Here is a 13,379-nt window from a genome sequence, read left to right on the forward strand (position 1 = left end):
GGAGATATAATACACCTGTCAATCATTCTCCCTATAAATGTAAACATGAGAATGAAAGAAAGGGTTAGTACATTCACTGGAAGTATTAACTACAACATACTAACCTACAAATTCAGATGATTTGTAACGTTTCTCACATATTTCGTTCGATTAATTGTTTGACAGTCAAAAACGTCTGGTCCCCCTCCCCGGGTCAATTGCTGACTTGAAATCCAAGTAAGCATGCTCATATTCGACGGATTGTGGCATTATGGTGACAATTAATTAAGTAAATCAATGCAATCACATATGTCATACCTTACATTCAACATGGCGGTTTCTACAGCTTCTCAATATTCTATCGATAGAGGGACCCTCTTTCCCTAAACAAAACGTATATGTATATAAGACAATATATTGTATGTTAAGAAGAGGCAAGTCTTTTGGAGTCCTGCTATAAAATGTAGAGCCCCTTAAACGACATAATAAATAATGCTTTTGCATTCTGATATAAAGTTTTACCAGGCTGAGCCAATGTGTTTATACAGATTATCTCGGCTCCCCCACCCCATGGGGATACTCCCATAGAACAGTATGTGCTGCCAAAATGGATTTTTTTTCACGAAGAAAGCCCTAAACATGTATTGGTCGACTTTTCGTCTGCAAATTACATAATCCTTGGTTGATAACACGGGAAACGTCTTCATGTTTTACAATTACCCTCACGACATCAGAATATTTGCCGGATGATTGTGACTGGAAGTCTGTTTTTTGTTTTGGATTATAAATGGGTAGATGTTTTGAACCTGGACCGCATACACCCCCCCCCCTCCCCTTCTGAAAATTTGGGGAGTATCCCCTCCCCCAGATATAGAAAAATAACTGTCTATAAGATTATAATAACTTGCAGTTATTCCTGATCAGCTACAATAAAACGAAAACTAACCCTCAGCGTTGAATACTCTTCTACGATTACCAAGTGACACAGGGCAAAAAAATAACTTGAAAATCTTGAAACCCTGTAAAAGAGTTGTTCGTTGTACTATAGTAGGGATACTGTTTTTTACTGGCTCTTAGCTATCAAGCATCACCAAAAGGTCAGTCACACAGGGTAGAGTGAAATTTCTCACGGTACTCGGAACCATGGGTTACAGGAGGAATATATTATGGTAAGCTAGATGGCGAATGTCTATGGAGGGGATGGTGGGGCAATTAACTGAGAATTAGCTGTTAACAGCTAAAGACAAGCAAGCTTTAGGAAGACATTACACTCAATAGCTGTAGTATCATCTTTATTGAGCATAAAATAATCAAAAAACAATTGTAAATCTTTCGCAACTATTGGCATAGTGTTGATTAGATGGTATTTGTCATATGATTATTGCAATGGCTATTGATTGGATGACAGTCTAATTAGTCATAACCGAAATGTGACATTTCAATAAAAAACCTAGGACTCTATAACTCTTCATTAGATAAAATGACATACTGATTGTTAATTGGATAGCATTTGTCACATGCATACTCCAAGTATTCTGATTGGATATGCACATGGATTTATGTAAATCAAACATCCTGATATGTCTATGTTAATATAGGAACTAACTCGTTCACAAAAGTCGAAAGCGTAACTCAAGTTTAAGCTCACTAACGTTTATAATAAATAATGATAATGCGAATTTATTTATACACCTATAAGTGGTTGCAATCCATAGAATTAAATACTTAGCTTTATAAACATCCATGAGCTTCTAATACTTTATGATATGCGAACAAATACAATGCTTGATTCCACTTTCTATAGTGTTGATTGATTGATAGATAGATAGATAGATAGATAGATAGATAGATAGATAGATAGATAGATAGATAGATAGATAGATAGATAGATAGATAGATATAGATATATAGATATATAGATAGATAGATAGATAGAGATATATTTAATATAGTTACCAGTACTCTGGAATCTAGTGAAATATGTTTGAACATACGCTATATCAAACAAAGTTATCAACATTTTGTATCACTCTTCTAAAGCTTGACATTTAGGTCTACGTGGAACTAGAATTGAAAATTGAAAATTATAAATGAGAGCCATGGTCATATAACAGGTATGATAAAGTCCGTTAAATGCCTGGGCATCGTATGGCAAGTATGGTGGTGGTGGTTGTTGTTGTTGTTGTTGTTGTTGTTGTTGTTGTTGTTGTTGTTATTATTGTTGTTGTTTGGTTTATTTATTTTATTTTGTTATTATGTATATACAATGCAAGTGTGAACTATAGCCGTGCCAGGCAAGCTAACAAGAAAATCTGGCTGGCTAAAAAAATTGAATTCAGCGATACACCTCGGCTATTCATGTTAATTTCACACACAGGCCTAGGCCATCATGTAACATGTATGATAACTTCACAGAAGTACCTCGACAATTGAATTACATGGATGATAAATTCAAAGACACGCCTAGACCATATTGTTACAAAATATATGTTTAATTCAAAGGGTGTCTACACCAGTTCCTGTACGACCACGAGCTTGTGGATTATACTGGTAGCGATGAATCTCACCATTACTGATAAACGACACTGTACTTCCTGCCTGACTTCGTACTTCATATTCCTGTTGCAAACGAAATTGAAAACACTTTACATTGGCACCAAGAGATTGGTACTAAACACAATTTGCTATTATATTAGAACAACTTTGTGCCTTAGCTATGACAACGAAACTCAGCATCAAATAGTATATAGCAATAATCAATTATATGTTCTTTGTTATACACGCATACACAAACATGAACACATACATACATACATACATACATACATACATACATACATACATACATACATACATACATACATACAAGTAACAGAACACTCAAAAGGAACAGAGTGTCTCGAAGGAGAGAAAACGAGAAAGAATTGGGAAACCATTAAGATAATGCTGGAGACACAAGTGGAGAACCTAGTTCTAGGATTTGATACTTCATTTGTATTATAATTAATAGAAGATTTTTTGGTTCTTTTCCGCAAGATGAGTGATAGCAAGGAGTGAATATTTAGTTGCTTTGTGTAATCATGAGTAAACTTAATTTATACAAACAAATATAATGATCTCCTCCCCATAATTCATATGAATGGTGATTCTCCCTTCCCTGTGTCCAACTGACTCTCCATCCCCAGTGTCCAACTGACAAGTAAGGAAAACAGAAGGTGTTACTGGTTATTAAGAGATAAATCATTAATTGTAATCGGCAGATAAACTTACCTTCCTCACGTCCTTTCGTCTTGTGCTACATCTGTAGACAATGACTTCAACCAGTGCCGTCAAGAGGCCCATCACTGCACCCCCAGCAAGTATGTAAAAGATGCCAGCAATGTTGTCGAGTTGTAGTACATTCTTGTTACTTATTACACTAGTGTCAGTGCTCTCTGAAACCACCGACAATCCCCAAGATGTCTTGAGGGCCTCGATGAACCCCTGCTCCCTAAGCTCAAGGATGACTTGAGAAAACTCGTCCCTGTAGGAAGCTCCCTTTTGAAAGCCAACACCATATCCCTTAGCGTCGAAAGGAACGCCCACAACTTCAAATTCACAGTTTGGTATGGGATTGCGATTCGTGAAATACGCGTTGTAGATAGAGTCCTGCATATAGGCATAGTTGGCCTCTTCACAGACTCGCTTGACACCATCAAAAGATGTTTTGGCAAACGGACTGGTTTTTGAAAGCATCATGGCAGTCCACATGGTCTTATAAGGTTCGATATTCGATTCCTTGAAAAATGTCATGGTGGCAGCGCCATCACGACAACCATAAGTGATGTGAGTTTGCTTAACCAAGTCGCTCACCGAGTTAACGGGCGTTTCAAGTTTTGTGACGGTCAGAAAGGCAGCCATATTTGCAGTATAGGAGGCAATGAATACCAGGACAAAAAACCACCATGCTCCACTTATTATTCGTGCTGACAGAGACAGTGGGGAAAACTGAGAACCTTGTTGGACTAGTGTGCCGAACACGAACCAAAAGCTGTTCAGGATACTCAAATTCGTTGCCTCGTTCACGGACATACTTTCACGTTTAGAAAGGTGATGAGCCTCATAAGGGCTTACTTTGTTAACGAGTGTTAAGAGCAAACTGATGATAACAAATACAACAGCGCCACAAATCCACATCTCTGCAGAAAGTGGACTTAGAAAGCTAAAAGCGTTCGGCTTTGCCAAAGCCGGTTTCTTCATGAGAATATCTGTCCCCAAGAAAATGTACGGTGCAGAAAAATCAATGGCTTCAGAACGAGTTGAGCTTATCGTAAAAGGTGCCATGATAACATCGGCCTGTAATGAAAGCAAACAGACAAACAAACAAAGATATCAGAGTTACTAGATACCCGATGTTCATCCAAAAGAGGAAACAAATACGGGTGCAGAAGACGCGAACTATGGTTAAGAAAGCCAAATCGAATGTGATGTCTTGGGAAAGTTGTCAGAAATTGATAGATTAGTTTAAGGTTAAAGTTCTGTGGTTATCTGATGTACATGTCTCCATTAATGCTACACTAGCTGTAATTGAAACATCAATTTCTCGATCGGACAACCAGACAACAAACAACATATTCACCAGTAATTAATATATTACCAATAATTAAACATTTTACATGTTGATTAGAAGCCTATTTTATCCATAAGTAATAAAGTAACAGGTTGAAATCATGATCACCTTGGGGCTGCTGATAGTAGGGTACCGATCGAAAAGTCAATTTGATCGGATTTATTGTGCCGTGTTATATGTATAGCTACAGAAATACGTATATTCTTAGGTGGTTCAATACTGTTCAAGGTGCACGACACTACAAGTAAGTCAGTGATATCCAACAAAACATAAAAAACCGTTCCAGTTGCAGTTAGTACACGTTTAAAGGTTTTCTATTTGTTGACAGCCTCTTATATCCATCTTGAGAGTTGGTCACACAATACTAACCAAAGCGAGGTCACCATTTATTTAAATTCAAGGGTACAGTCGTCCCAAATTTATTTTGAATAAAAAAAACACATTACTTACCCTATCGTCAATGAGTTCACGAACCATGCCATTCCAAGAACCGTCGTCCAATTTTACTCCATAGTTGCCATCAGGCACAAGGATCATCTCATATTTAAAATTCAGTCTCTTAGCGATTTCTTCGGTGAAGTCGACGATAAAACCACCAAATCGATCATTTCCTTGAAGATTCTCATGACCATCTTTCCAGAATAAGAAAGACTGAAACTTAGAATGACATGATAAGAGAGATATCAGTTTTAGCAATACCTTTTCAGTAAACAGTACTAAAGCATTACTTGTTACAACCTGTTTCAAGTTACAGTTGACAGACTCTGTTTGATACAACCATGCAGAAACCAATAAGTAAACTGCACATGCTACACTTTAAGATAACAAGATTGTGAAATAAATAGTTTCTTGTTACATTTTGTCTAAATGAAGTGAAATAAAGTGCCATCATGCACGAAGTGATTAATGCAGACGTCAACCATTGGCACCCGCGTGTCTGTATCTAGTTGGACTATGTAGAAAAAAACTTTTAAAAATATGAATATGCAATGACTTTTGCGATCTTGGCATGGTGTTATTTTACATCACTATCAGCAAAATCTGAACTTGGCTTTGAAAATAGTTGACAAATGTACCCTGTAAACGTTTCCCTTCTAGAGTAGAATAGAAACTTACCAAGATAGTAGACACCCGTAATGGAACATCCCCGAACACAAATCGGGTGGATTTACTAGCATTGTTTTGGGGAGCAGTGTCTATAGATAGTCCCTTCTGGCTTGTCCAATTACCAATCTGACAAAGGCAAGCATCACATGTTAATTTGTAATATGAATTTCTACTAACAGAGTCAAACAATTTCTTAGAAGCGAATGTAAAAGTTTCGCTAAAATTTCGCTAGAATCATCAGGGGTGTACTACAGTGGGCTGTTGTAATGTGTTTCGGAAGAAAATGAGCTTAAGAGAAACCATCTCCATCTCTGCATCATGGTGTAAATAGTAATAACATATTGTAGTACACCTCCTGACGGTGTTGAAAAGACGTCAGCAAAAATGTGGGATTCGCTTCCAAGAAATCTGTTGGCTCTGTGAGTAGAAATTGCATTACTAAGTAAGAATCCAGAGTTCATGAACATTCATAAGTACGTTCATAAGTTTTGTCTCGAGTGAAAATACTTAGTAGATGAAAAACAATATAACTTGATCTGGTATATTTTAGGTGTTGAGCTAGCCTTAGATAGCATGGTGTTATTTTCTGGCATTGTATAGTTGATGGTAAAGTATGTGTTTCTCATGCCATTAGTTAGGACATGTAGTAGGTTTGAGTAAGGCATATTTTGTTGAGCATTTGCTTGAGCAAAATTTCAGTGTTGTTATTGCCCACAGTCTGGAATGCAACACAGAGACAGACATTAAGAAAAAAACTTGTTCGTGCTATATTTTGCTAATGAGACTGGCGACTAAATTTTTATTTTGGAAAAAAAATTGTGTGTGTGAACATTCAGACCAACGCATGCTCAGTTAGGCAATATTACATCTACGCATGCGCCCCTATTTTAAATTGCTCTTTAATGACATCATGCTTACAACTTTCAGTTCTTCGTCTTGAATACCAATGACATCTAAATACACATCGTCTCTACTTCCTGTACTGTTAAAAGACACGTTACCAGAAGCTCCATGAAGTCTCACCTGCAGGGATAAAATATTCTTTGATGTTTCACAATTTCCGTTAATTTCGACCCATGTGCTACTAGTGAATATATTGGAAAAATTGTGTACCATGATTTTAAGCTAATTATTCGATGACAGATCTAGATATATTGTTCATGGAAGTTTGACCCATTTATACCTAAGCACCAGTCTGTGGACTTGCAGACAACAGACAAACAGACAAACAGACAGACACACACATATACATATATTCACATAAGTGCACATACATACATATGTACATACACGCATGCATACATACCTATCTGATTAAAATCCGATATAGATCGCGGTTAATCGTTCATTGTTATTTTACCTCGGCATTTTTGCTTGAATTGACCTTCGTTATGCATGTTTACGTTTTCGTAGAGGCAGCCATCAAGACGAAAACATAAACATACATACATACATACATACATACATACATACATACATACATACATACGCACGCACACACACACACGCATGCATGTAATATATTGATTTATAATCACCCTTGCAATGTAATCTCCAAATTTCATAGACATTGAATGTGTATGAATATCATAGGCCGAACAGTCCGTAGAGGGAGATGTCAGATTGAACTCTCCAACGTCATCAGTGTAATCATGGACTGCTGCTGAAATCACTGCCAATGCGTCTCGGAAGAGAACCGCTTGATAGTTTTCATTAGAGTATATTCCTTGATAAGCAATAAACAATGTGAATGATTTAATAATAATATTGATGTAAATATGAATGAGTTAATAATAGTATTGATGAAAATATAACAATATTGATGCAAATATTAATGATTTAATTATAATATTGATGCAAATATAATAATATTGATGTAAATATGAATGAGTTAATAATAACATTGATGCAAATATAAATAATATTGATGCAAATATGAATGATTTAATTACAATATTGATGCAAATAAGTTTCCCTTTATGTCTATGCCAACTGAACTAACAAGTTTGAAAATGTTAGAAAACAAATTGTATGGGCAGAGAAATTTTGACCAGAATTTAATCACGATGACTTCTTCAATTTAAGGACGTACACAAGGTACTTGAGATACAGTAAAAATTACACAAATTCTGATGAAATACTTTTTGCGGCGAAAGTACATGTATTCTTACAAAGCTGCAACATTTGCACATGCGTGGGTGGTGTTTATATTATACATGATTGTGCGAAATTGAAGGGAGTGGAGCACATGGCGTTACTGTAGGCTCTTACTAATGACAGAAATTAGTGATTTTAGTGGTTCTAACCTTCGTTGGTATCAAAGGGAAATAATTCTTCATCCGTTGAAAGTCTGAAAAGTGTTAAATTCGTGTTGCTGTACACATAACGACTTAGATCTAAAAGGAATGCATCCTGAAAAAGATGGATGGACAAAAATGTGAGTAGTTTCCAGTATCATTATCTTTCCTCCCCTTTCGTTTGGTTTTCATCCACTGCACTTATTTTCACGAATGTTATCAAATTAGTTTAAACCATGCCCTAGTTTCTCCTGGTAGGAACAATTTGACAAGGTAAAAGTTATGCAGTAGTTATATGTTGAACTAAGGCCGCCTGCTCTTCCCTGCACTATGAGGATATTTGAACAAATAACGTTTTTTTTAAAGAGAAGAAAAAATGACAAAGGCATGGATGTGTTTATATAACATGTTAGGTAATGATATCTAGTGTCAAAAATAACAATGATGCTAATATGTAAAGCTGTAAAATGGATAATTACATTATATCACCACCATTTTTATAACATATTTGGTAATAACTACCATCCAATCAGGTTTATACTGTAAACACTCCAACTACGCGATCAATAACAACCCATCGACTGAATACTCTGTCTCTGTCTCCCTCTTATGTCTGTCTGTCTCGCGCTCCCCCCTCTCTCTCTCTCTCTCTCTCTCTCTCTCTCTCTCTCTCTCTCTCTCTCTCTCTCTCTCTCTCTCTCTCTCTCTCTCTCTCTCTCTCTCTCTCTTTCTCTCTCGTTGTAGCCTAGATAATGCTTCTCGTCCATTGTTTATGGTTGTGGGGAACACTGTTCAAGTCAGTTGAAGAATTTTTTTATACATGTGATTTTTCAGCGGCAAAGTGCAATTCCCCTTACTTTAGACAAACAAACTTACAGCATTTAATAACATCCAATGGTAATCCTGGCTCAGCATTCCCAAAAGCATCGCCTAGAGAAAGAATAACAGAGAATCATTATTTGCAGAACGTATAAGAAGTTGCAGGAAACAAAGTAATTTGAAAACTCTTACTGCCGCACCTGTATTCAAGCGTCTGAAACTATTTACCTTGACGCATGTCAGGCACATTTCAAAATAGTATATATTCGATTTAGATCTAAATTATTAAATGGAAAGCAATATGTTGAAAGTTTAGTGCTAGAAAGTGAAACACTGAAAAGTTTATAATGAAAGCTTAAAGCGTTCTTTACGGGTATGTAAACCTTGAATACACCGTCGACGTATTGCGTGTGGCCTTCGTTTATGGTGGTGTTTACTTGTTATATGAATGTCTTCGAGTTAAATGACTGATTAAAAAAATGAAAACTGAAGTTTTTAACATTTCTACATTACTTACGTTATATAAAATACTTTGTATAGTAGTAGTGCTGGTTTGCAGTATGATATGATGTATTCCGAGATGCCTGACTTCGTCAAGCACCACCATGTACACTGCTTGAGAGGTTTCGACAACTGTGGTGTTCATTGGCATTCGCAATTGCCTAGCAACCATAAACCGACCTTCTTCTGCAACTTTGGATATCATATCTGGAAGAGATATTTTGTTTCTGATGTTAGCGTTAGTGTCTGTATGATCAATCAAGTAAAGGTAGCTGTAAATGTGGCCCAGGAGCTTACCAGAAATATTATTACAAAAATCCACAACTTTCGTAATAATCCAATAAATCTGTGACAAAGTCTGACCTAATGCTTTACAACACTGTAAAATATTCAAATAATCTAAAAATAACCAAGAAATTTCATTACCGTGGTATCATTATTACCACTAAAACAAAAAGTTATGAAACGTTGTGGAATGGTTAAATAATAGGCCAAAAAAGAAGCATTGTTTCTAGTCAGGACTCGCATCACTTAAATACCCTCGCATCAGTCTTTTTTTTTCATGTTTGTCCAGCTCGCACAGTCTGCAGATCCGTGGAGAAACACAAATAACCCTCCCTATTTCAGTGAAGACAACGGTAGAACAATCATGAACAAACAAATGACATTTGCTACACATAAAACATTTGTTCTAAAGTACTCAATAAAAAGAATAGTAACTGCCATAAATTTTAGATTGAGTGACAAGTTTGTTGAGAATAATAACAATAATAATAATAATAATAAAATTCGCGTCGTCGCACCACTTTAGATAAAATATCCTAACCAGACGCAATTCTATTTTTTGGCGTAAGACATAATGACAAATTGCTCCGATTTTGGACTTTTCTGTGTGATTATGAATATCATCTCTACTATCAGTGATCAATGGTCATTGAGTTCCAACTCTTGAAGGAGTCCTCCTTGAGTTTTTGATTGATAGAGAAGTTGGCCGAAGGTTATGTTTTCATCTCGAGTTCTCAGCCTACGTTGGGCATGTGTAGGGACTATGGTTGAAATGAGTGTTCAACGGATTGTCCTTTAGTAACATGTGCTTACGTAAGTCTTAATGGTCGACCTTGCAAGTATTTCCTCCAATCGAAACGCTTGCCAGGTCGACCATCCTCCTACAGGGGCGGTGGTGGAGGGGTGGGGTGGGGCATGGGGTGGGGGTGGAGAGTGGAGTGTGGGAGTAACATACCTGATACGTTATGCTCGTACAAAATGGCGACCGATTCACTTTCATGATAGTCCAGTACATCTGTGACAAAGGCTGATATGTCTTCTTGTGAAGGTGACAAATGAAATATTCCCCGTGCTGTCTCATCAGTTTGAGGTGAAGTTACCATTTTAGTTTTATCGCTGTACGTACATGTAGTGAAGAGAGGGACGCCCATTGCTTTAGCCATATCGATGACAATATGATGGTAGATACGATCACATGGGTTTGTTAGAATTATGCTAATTACTCCTCCTTCGGATAGGAATTTGCATACTGTGACGGTATGAAAACGAGAATAATAATTAGAAATTCGGACAAAGTTGTGCTGATATTACACACACACGCACGCACACACACAAATGAATATTGTTATTACGTCTGTCTGTCTGTCTGTCTGTCTCCCTCTGTCTCTATCTCTGTCTGTCTGTCTGTCTGTCTGTCTGTCTGTCTTTCTGTCTACCCCCCCCCCCCCTCCCTCTCTCTCTCTCTCTCTCTCTCTCTCTCTCTCTCTCTCTCTCTCTCTCTCTCTCTCTCTCTCTCTCTCTCTCTCTCTCTCTCTCTCTCCCTCTCTCTCTCTCTAAACTAAAATACTCTCCACTATAATTACCTTCTGCCGCCACATGTAAAGGGTTATTGGAGTCAAGAACCAATTCTTTTACCAATAGATTCGTTTGATGCATGGTGGCATTGGGGAGTGCAGTTGCGACGTCATGATGCATGGTGGTATTGTGAAATACTGCAATGACGTCATCAAATAAGGCCTGCCGTATATATTCACTTTCGTTACGTATCCAACCTATCAAATATATATTTCATTGATAAGAAAAATAATAAGTTTAAACAGAAAAATTGACAACAGTGTCTTCGTTGAAGATGGTGGCATTCTGTGTCAATCATGTTAACCTTAGCTAGATCAGTATGCATGTATGTATGTATGTATGTATGTATGTATGTATGTATGTATGTATGTAGGTAGGTAGGTAGGTAGGTAGGTAGGTAGGTAGGTAGGTATGTGTGTGTATGTATGTATGTATGTATGTATGTATGTATGTATGTATGTATGTATGTATGTAGGTAGGTAGGTAGGTAGGTATGTATGTATGTATGTATGTATGTATGTATGTATGTATGTATGTATGTATGTATGTATGTATGTATTAACCCATGCACTTTTGTTAAATTTACTATATAACCTAATTACGTCGATTCTGACACCACATAAAAACAGGGAATTGATATATAAACCGGTGTTGATAGGCACGTGATATCAATAAACGAGATAGGTTAAGTTTGATTTTCCATTAAAAAAAAATAACAATCGAGATCAAACTGTCGTATTTCTATTTCGTGAAAGGTTTAATGAAAAGACCATTACTTGTATTATACAACTGAAAGGGGTTTTATTAATTTCACAGCTAATAGCGTTCCAGTACGTTTTAACATGTCGTGCCACGACCACGTCATAATTATATTAAGAGAAACCATAACAAATATTCTATTGAACTATTAATTTCCCTTTGATTGAAATTGGGGTTTGACGAACTGTTTTGTTCTGTCATCAACAAAAAAAGCTTATGAAAAAGACCTTCTCGAGGCTCTCAATGCTGATTTGAACTACCATACCCGTCAATTGGATTGCCGTCTCATATAAAGTTTATGATTTTGACAAGGCAGGGCATACCGTTCATTTCCATATACAAAGGATTCAATGAAAGTTAATATTTACATTAAAGATTAATTCTGTTCTATAGAATCGTGATTCACCTTTTGCAGTTGTGTTTTCAGTTTTTAGTGAAATTGGGCCAACAATGTCAGGACATTAAGCTATTTTCTAGGCCCGCAGTCAGAGCGAATTCATTAAGATATTATAAGCAAAATTTAATGAGGAATTTTATTCGAAAGACCGTGAAGGAGGCTTGAGTAATTACAGGGGCTATGTGAATTCGAGGGGTTATTTAACATATCGGTTCTCGGGAAGGGCCATATTTCATGAACAAAATAGGGGAGGGTTACATTTTACTTTGACTCATTGTATTACACGTATCTAGGTTTGCATTATTTTGTGCGGGTCTTTGGTATGATCCCATTGCTGCCACCAGTTCTGCATCCAACTGCTGCAACATCCTGCCACTATCACCATTGTAACATAATATCAGAACTATGTTACAATGGTCATAGTGGCAGTTTAATCGCTGCTGACAATCGTGCAGTCGTGGTATGAGAGGAGTGGGTTTCACAGGTTTAAGATATAGGACTTCAAAAATCAAATTATATTAGGTACAAATTAGATACATAATTCATGAAACTGACATTTAATGTATTTTTTGTGAGAAAATTCAGTGGATGTACTTAAACTCACACTCCATCCAGGAAGCCTGGGGATGAATGTTGTCCGTAAAACTAAAGTTACTGATGCAACAATGTGGATATAAGAAGAAATACAATCTTAAAAGCTTGTGAACATTACAAAAATGTACATCTTGTATCAGAGCAAATTGAGAATCTCGGGTCTTATTTTATTTTTTCAGAAAAAAACACTCTATATTGCTGATTGGGCAATTTTGATTTTACAAATCGATTTTAGTAAATATTTTTCACGTCTTCACACCTTTCTAATTTCGATCCGTCTAGCATTTCACACTGTATGACAGTAATATATAAATCTCACCGTGCTTCTGACTGTACTACTCTATTACAATGAAATCTTTGTCTGATTCGACAAAAATCTTAACACTGCTACATTGTATCGTCTGACTGCAGAAAGAATTTACTAACATTGCTACATTTTATCGTCTGACCGCACAAA

The 13,379-nt window shown here is 36.6% G+C and overlaps 2 protein-coding genes across 2 annotated transcripts in view; one reads left to right on the top strand and one right to left on the bottom strand.

Annotated features, from left to right (window-relative positions):
* LOC144450435 (protein transport protein Sec61 subunit beta-like) overlaps nt 1-13,379 on the top strand; it is a 296,273-nt gene that overhangs the window by 8,689 nt on the left and 274,205 nt on the right. The window lies entirely within an intron of this gene.
* On the bottom strand, nt 2,301-10,760 carry LOC144450922 (glutamate receptor ionotropic, kainate 3-like). The gene is made up of 10 exons (XM_078141683.1): nt 10,553-10,760; nt 9,329-9,519; nt 8,869-8,922; nt 8,002-8,107; nt 7,234-7,421; nt 6,614-6,718; nt 5,705-5,821; nt 5,039-5,245; nt 3,250-4,314; nt 2,301-2,598 (listed from the first exon to the last, which is right to left on the bottom strand). Exons 1-10 carry the CDS (start codon nt 10,758-10,760, stop codon nt 2,476-2,478), a joined length of 2,364 nt encoding a protein of 787 aa, XP_077997809.1. The 3' UTR covers nt 2,301-2,475.

The sequence above is a fragment of the Glandiceps talaboti genome, chromosome 20 (genome assembly GCF_964340395.1).
Source record: "Glandiceps talaboti chromosome 20, keGlaTala1.1, whole genome shotgun sequence".
Lineage (NCBI taxonomy): Eukaryota > Metazoa > Hemichordata > Enteropneusta > Spengelidae > Glandiceps > Glandiceps talaboti.

Coding starts and splice junctions, on each gene's coding strand:
- LOC144450922 (XM_078141683.1), bottom strand. CDS start 10,760: ATGGCTAAAGCAATGGGCGTCCCTCTCTTCACTACATGTACGTACAGC. Junction 6,719..7,233: donor TTGGAGATTACATTGCAAGG/GTGATTATAAAT, acceptor TTATCCCTGCAG/GTGAGACTTCATGGAGCTTC. Junction 4,315..5,038: donor GTGAACTCATTGACGATAGG/GTAAGTAATGTG, acceptor CTTTCATTACAG/GCCGATGTTATCATGGCACC.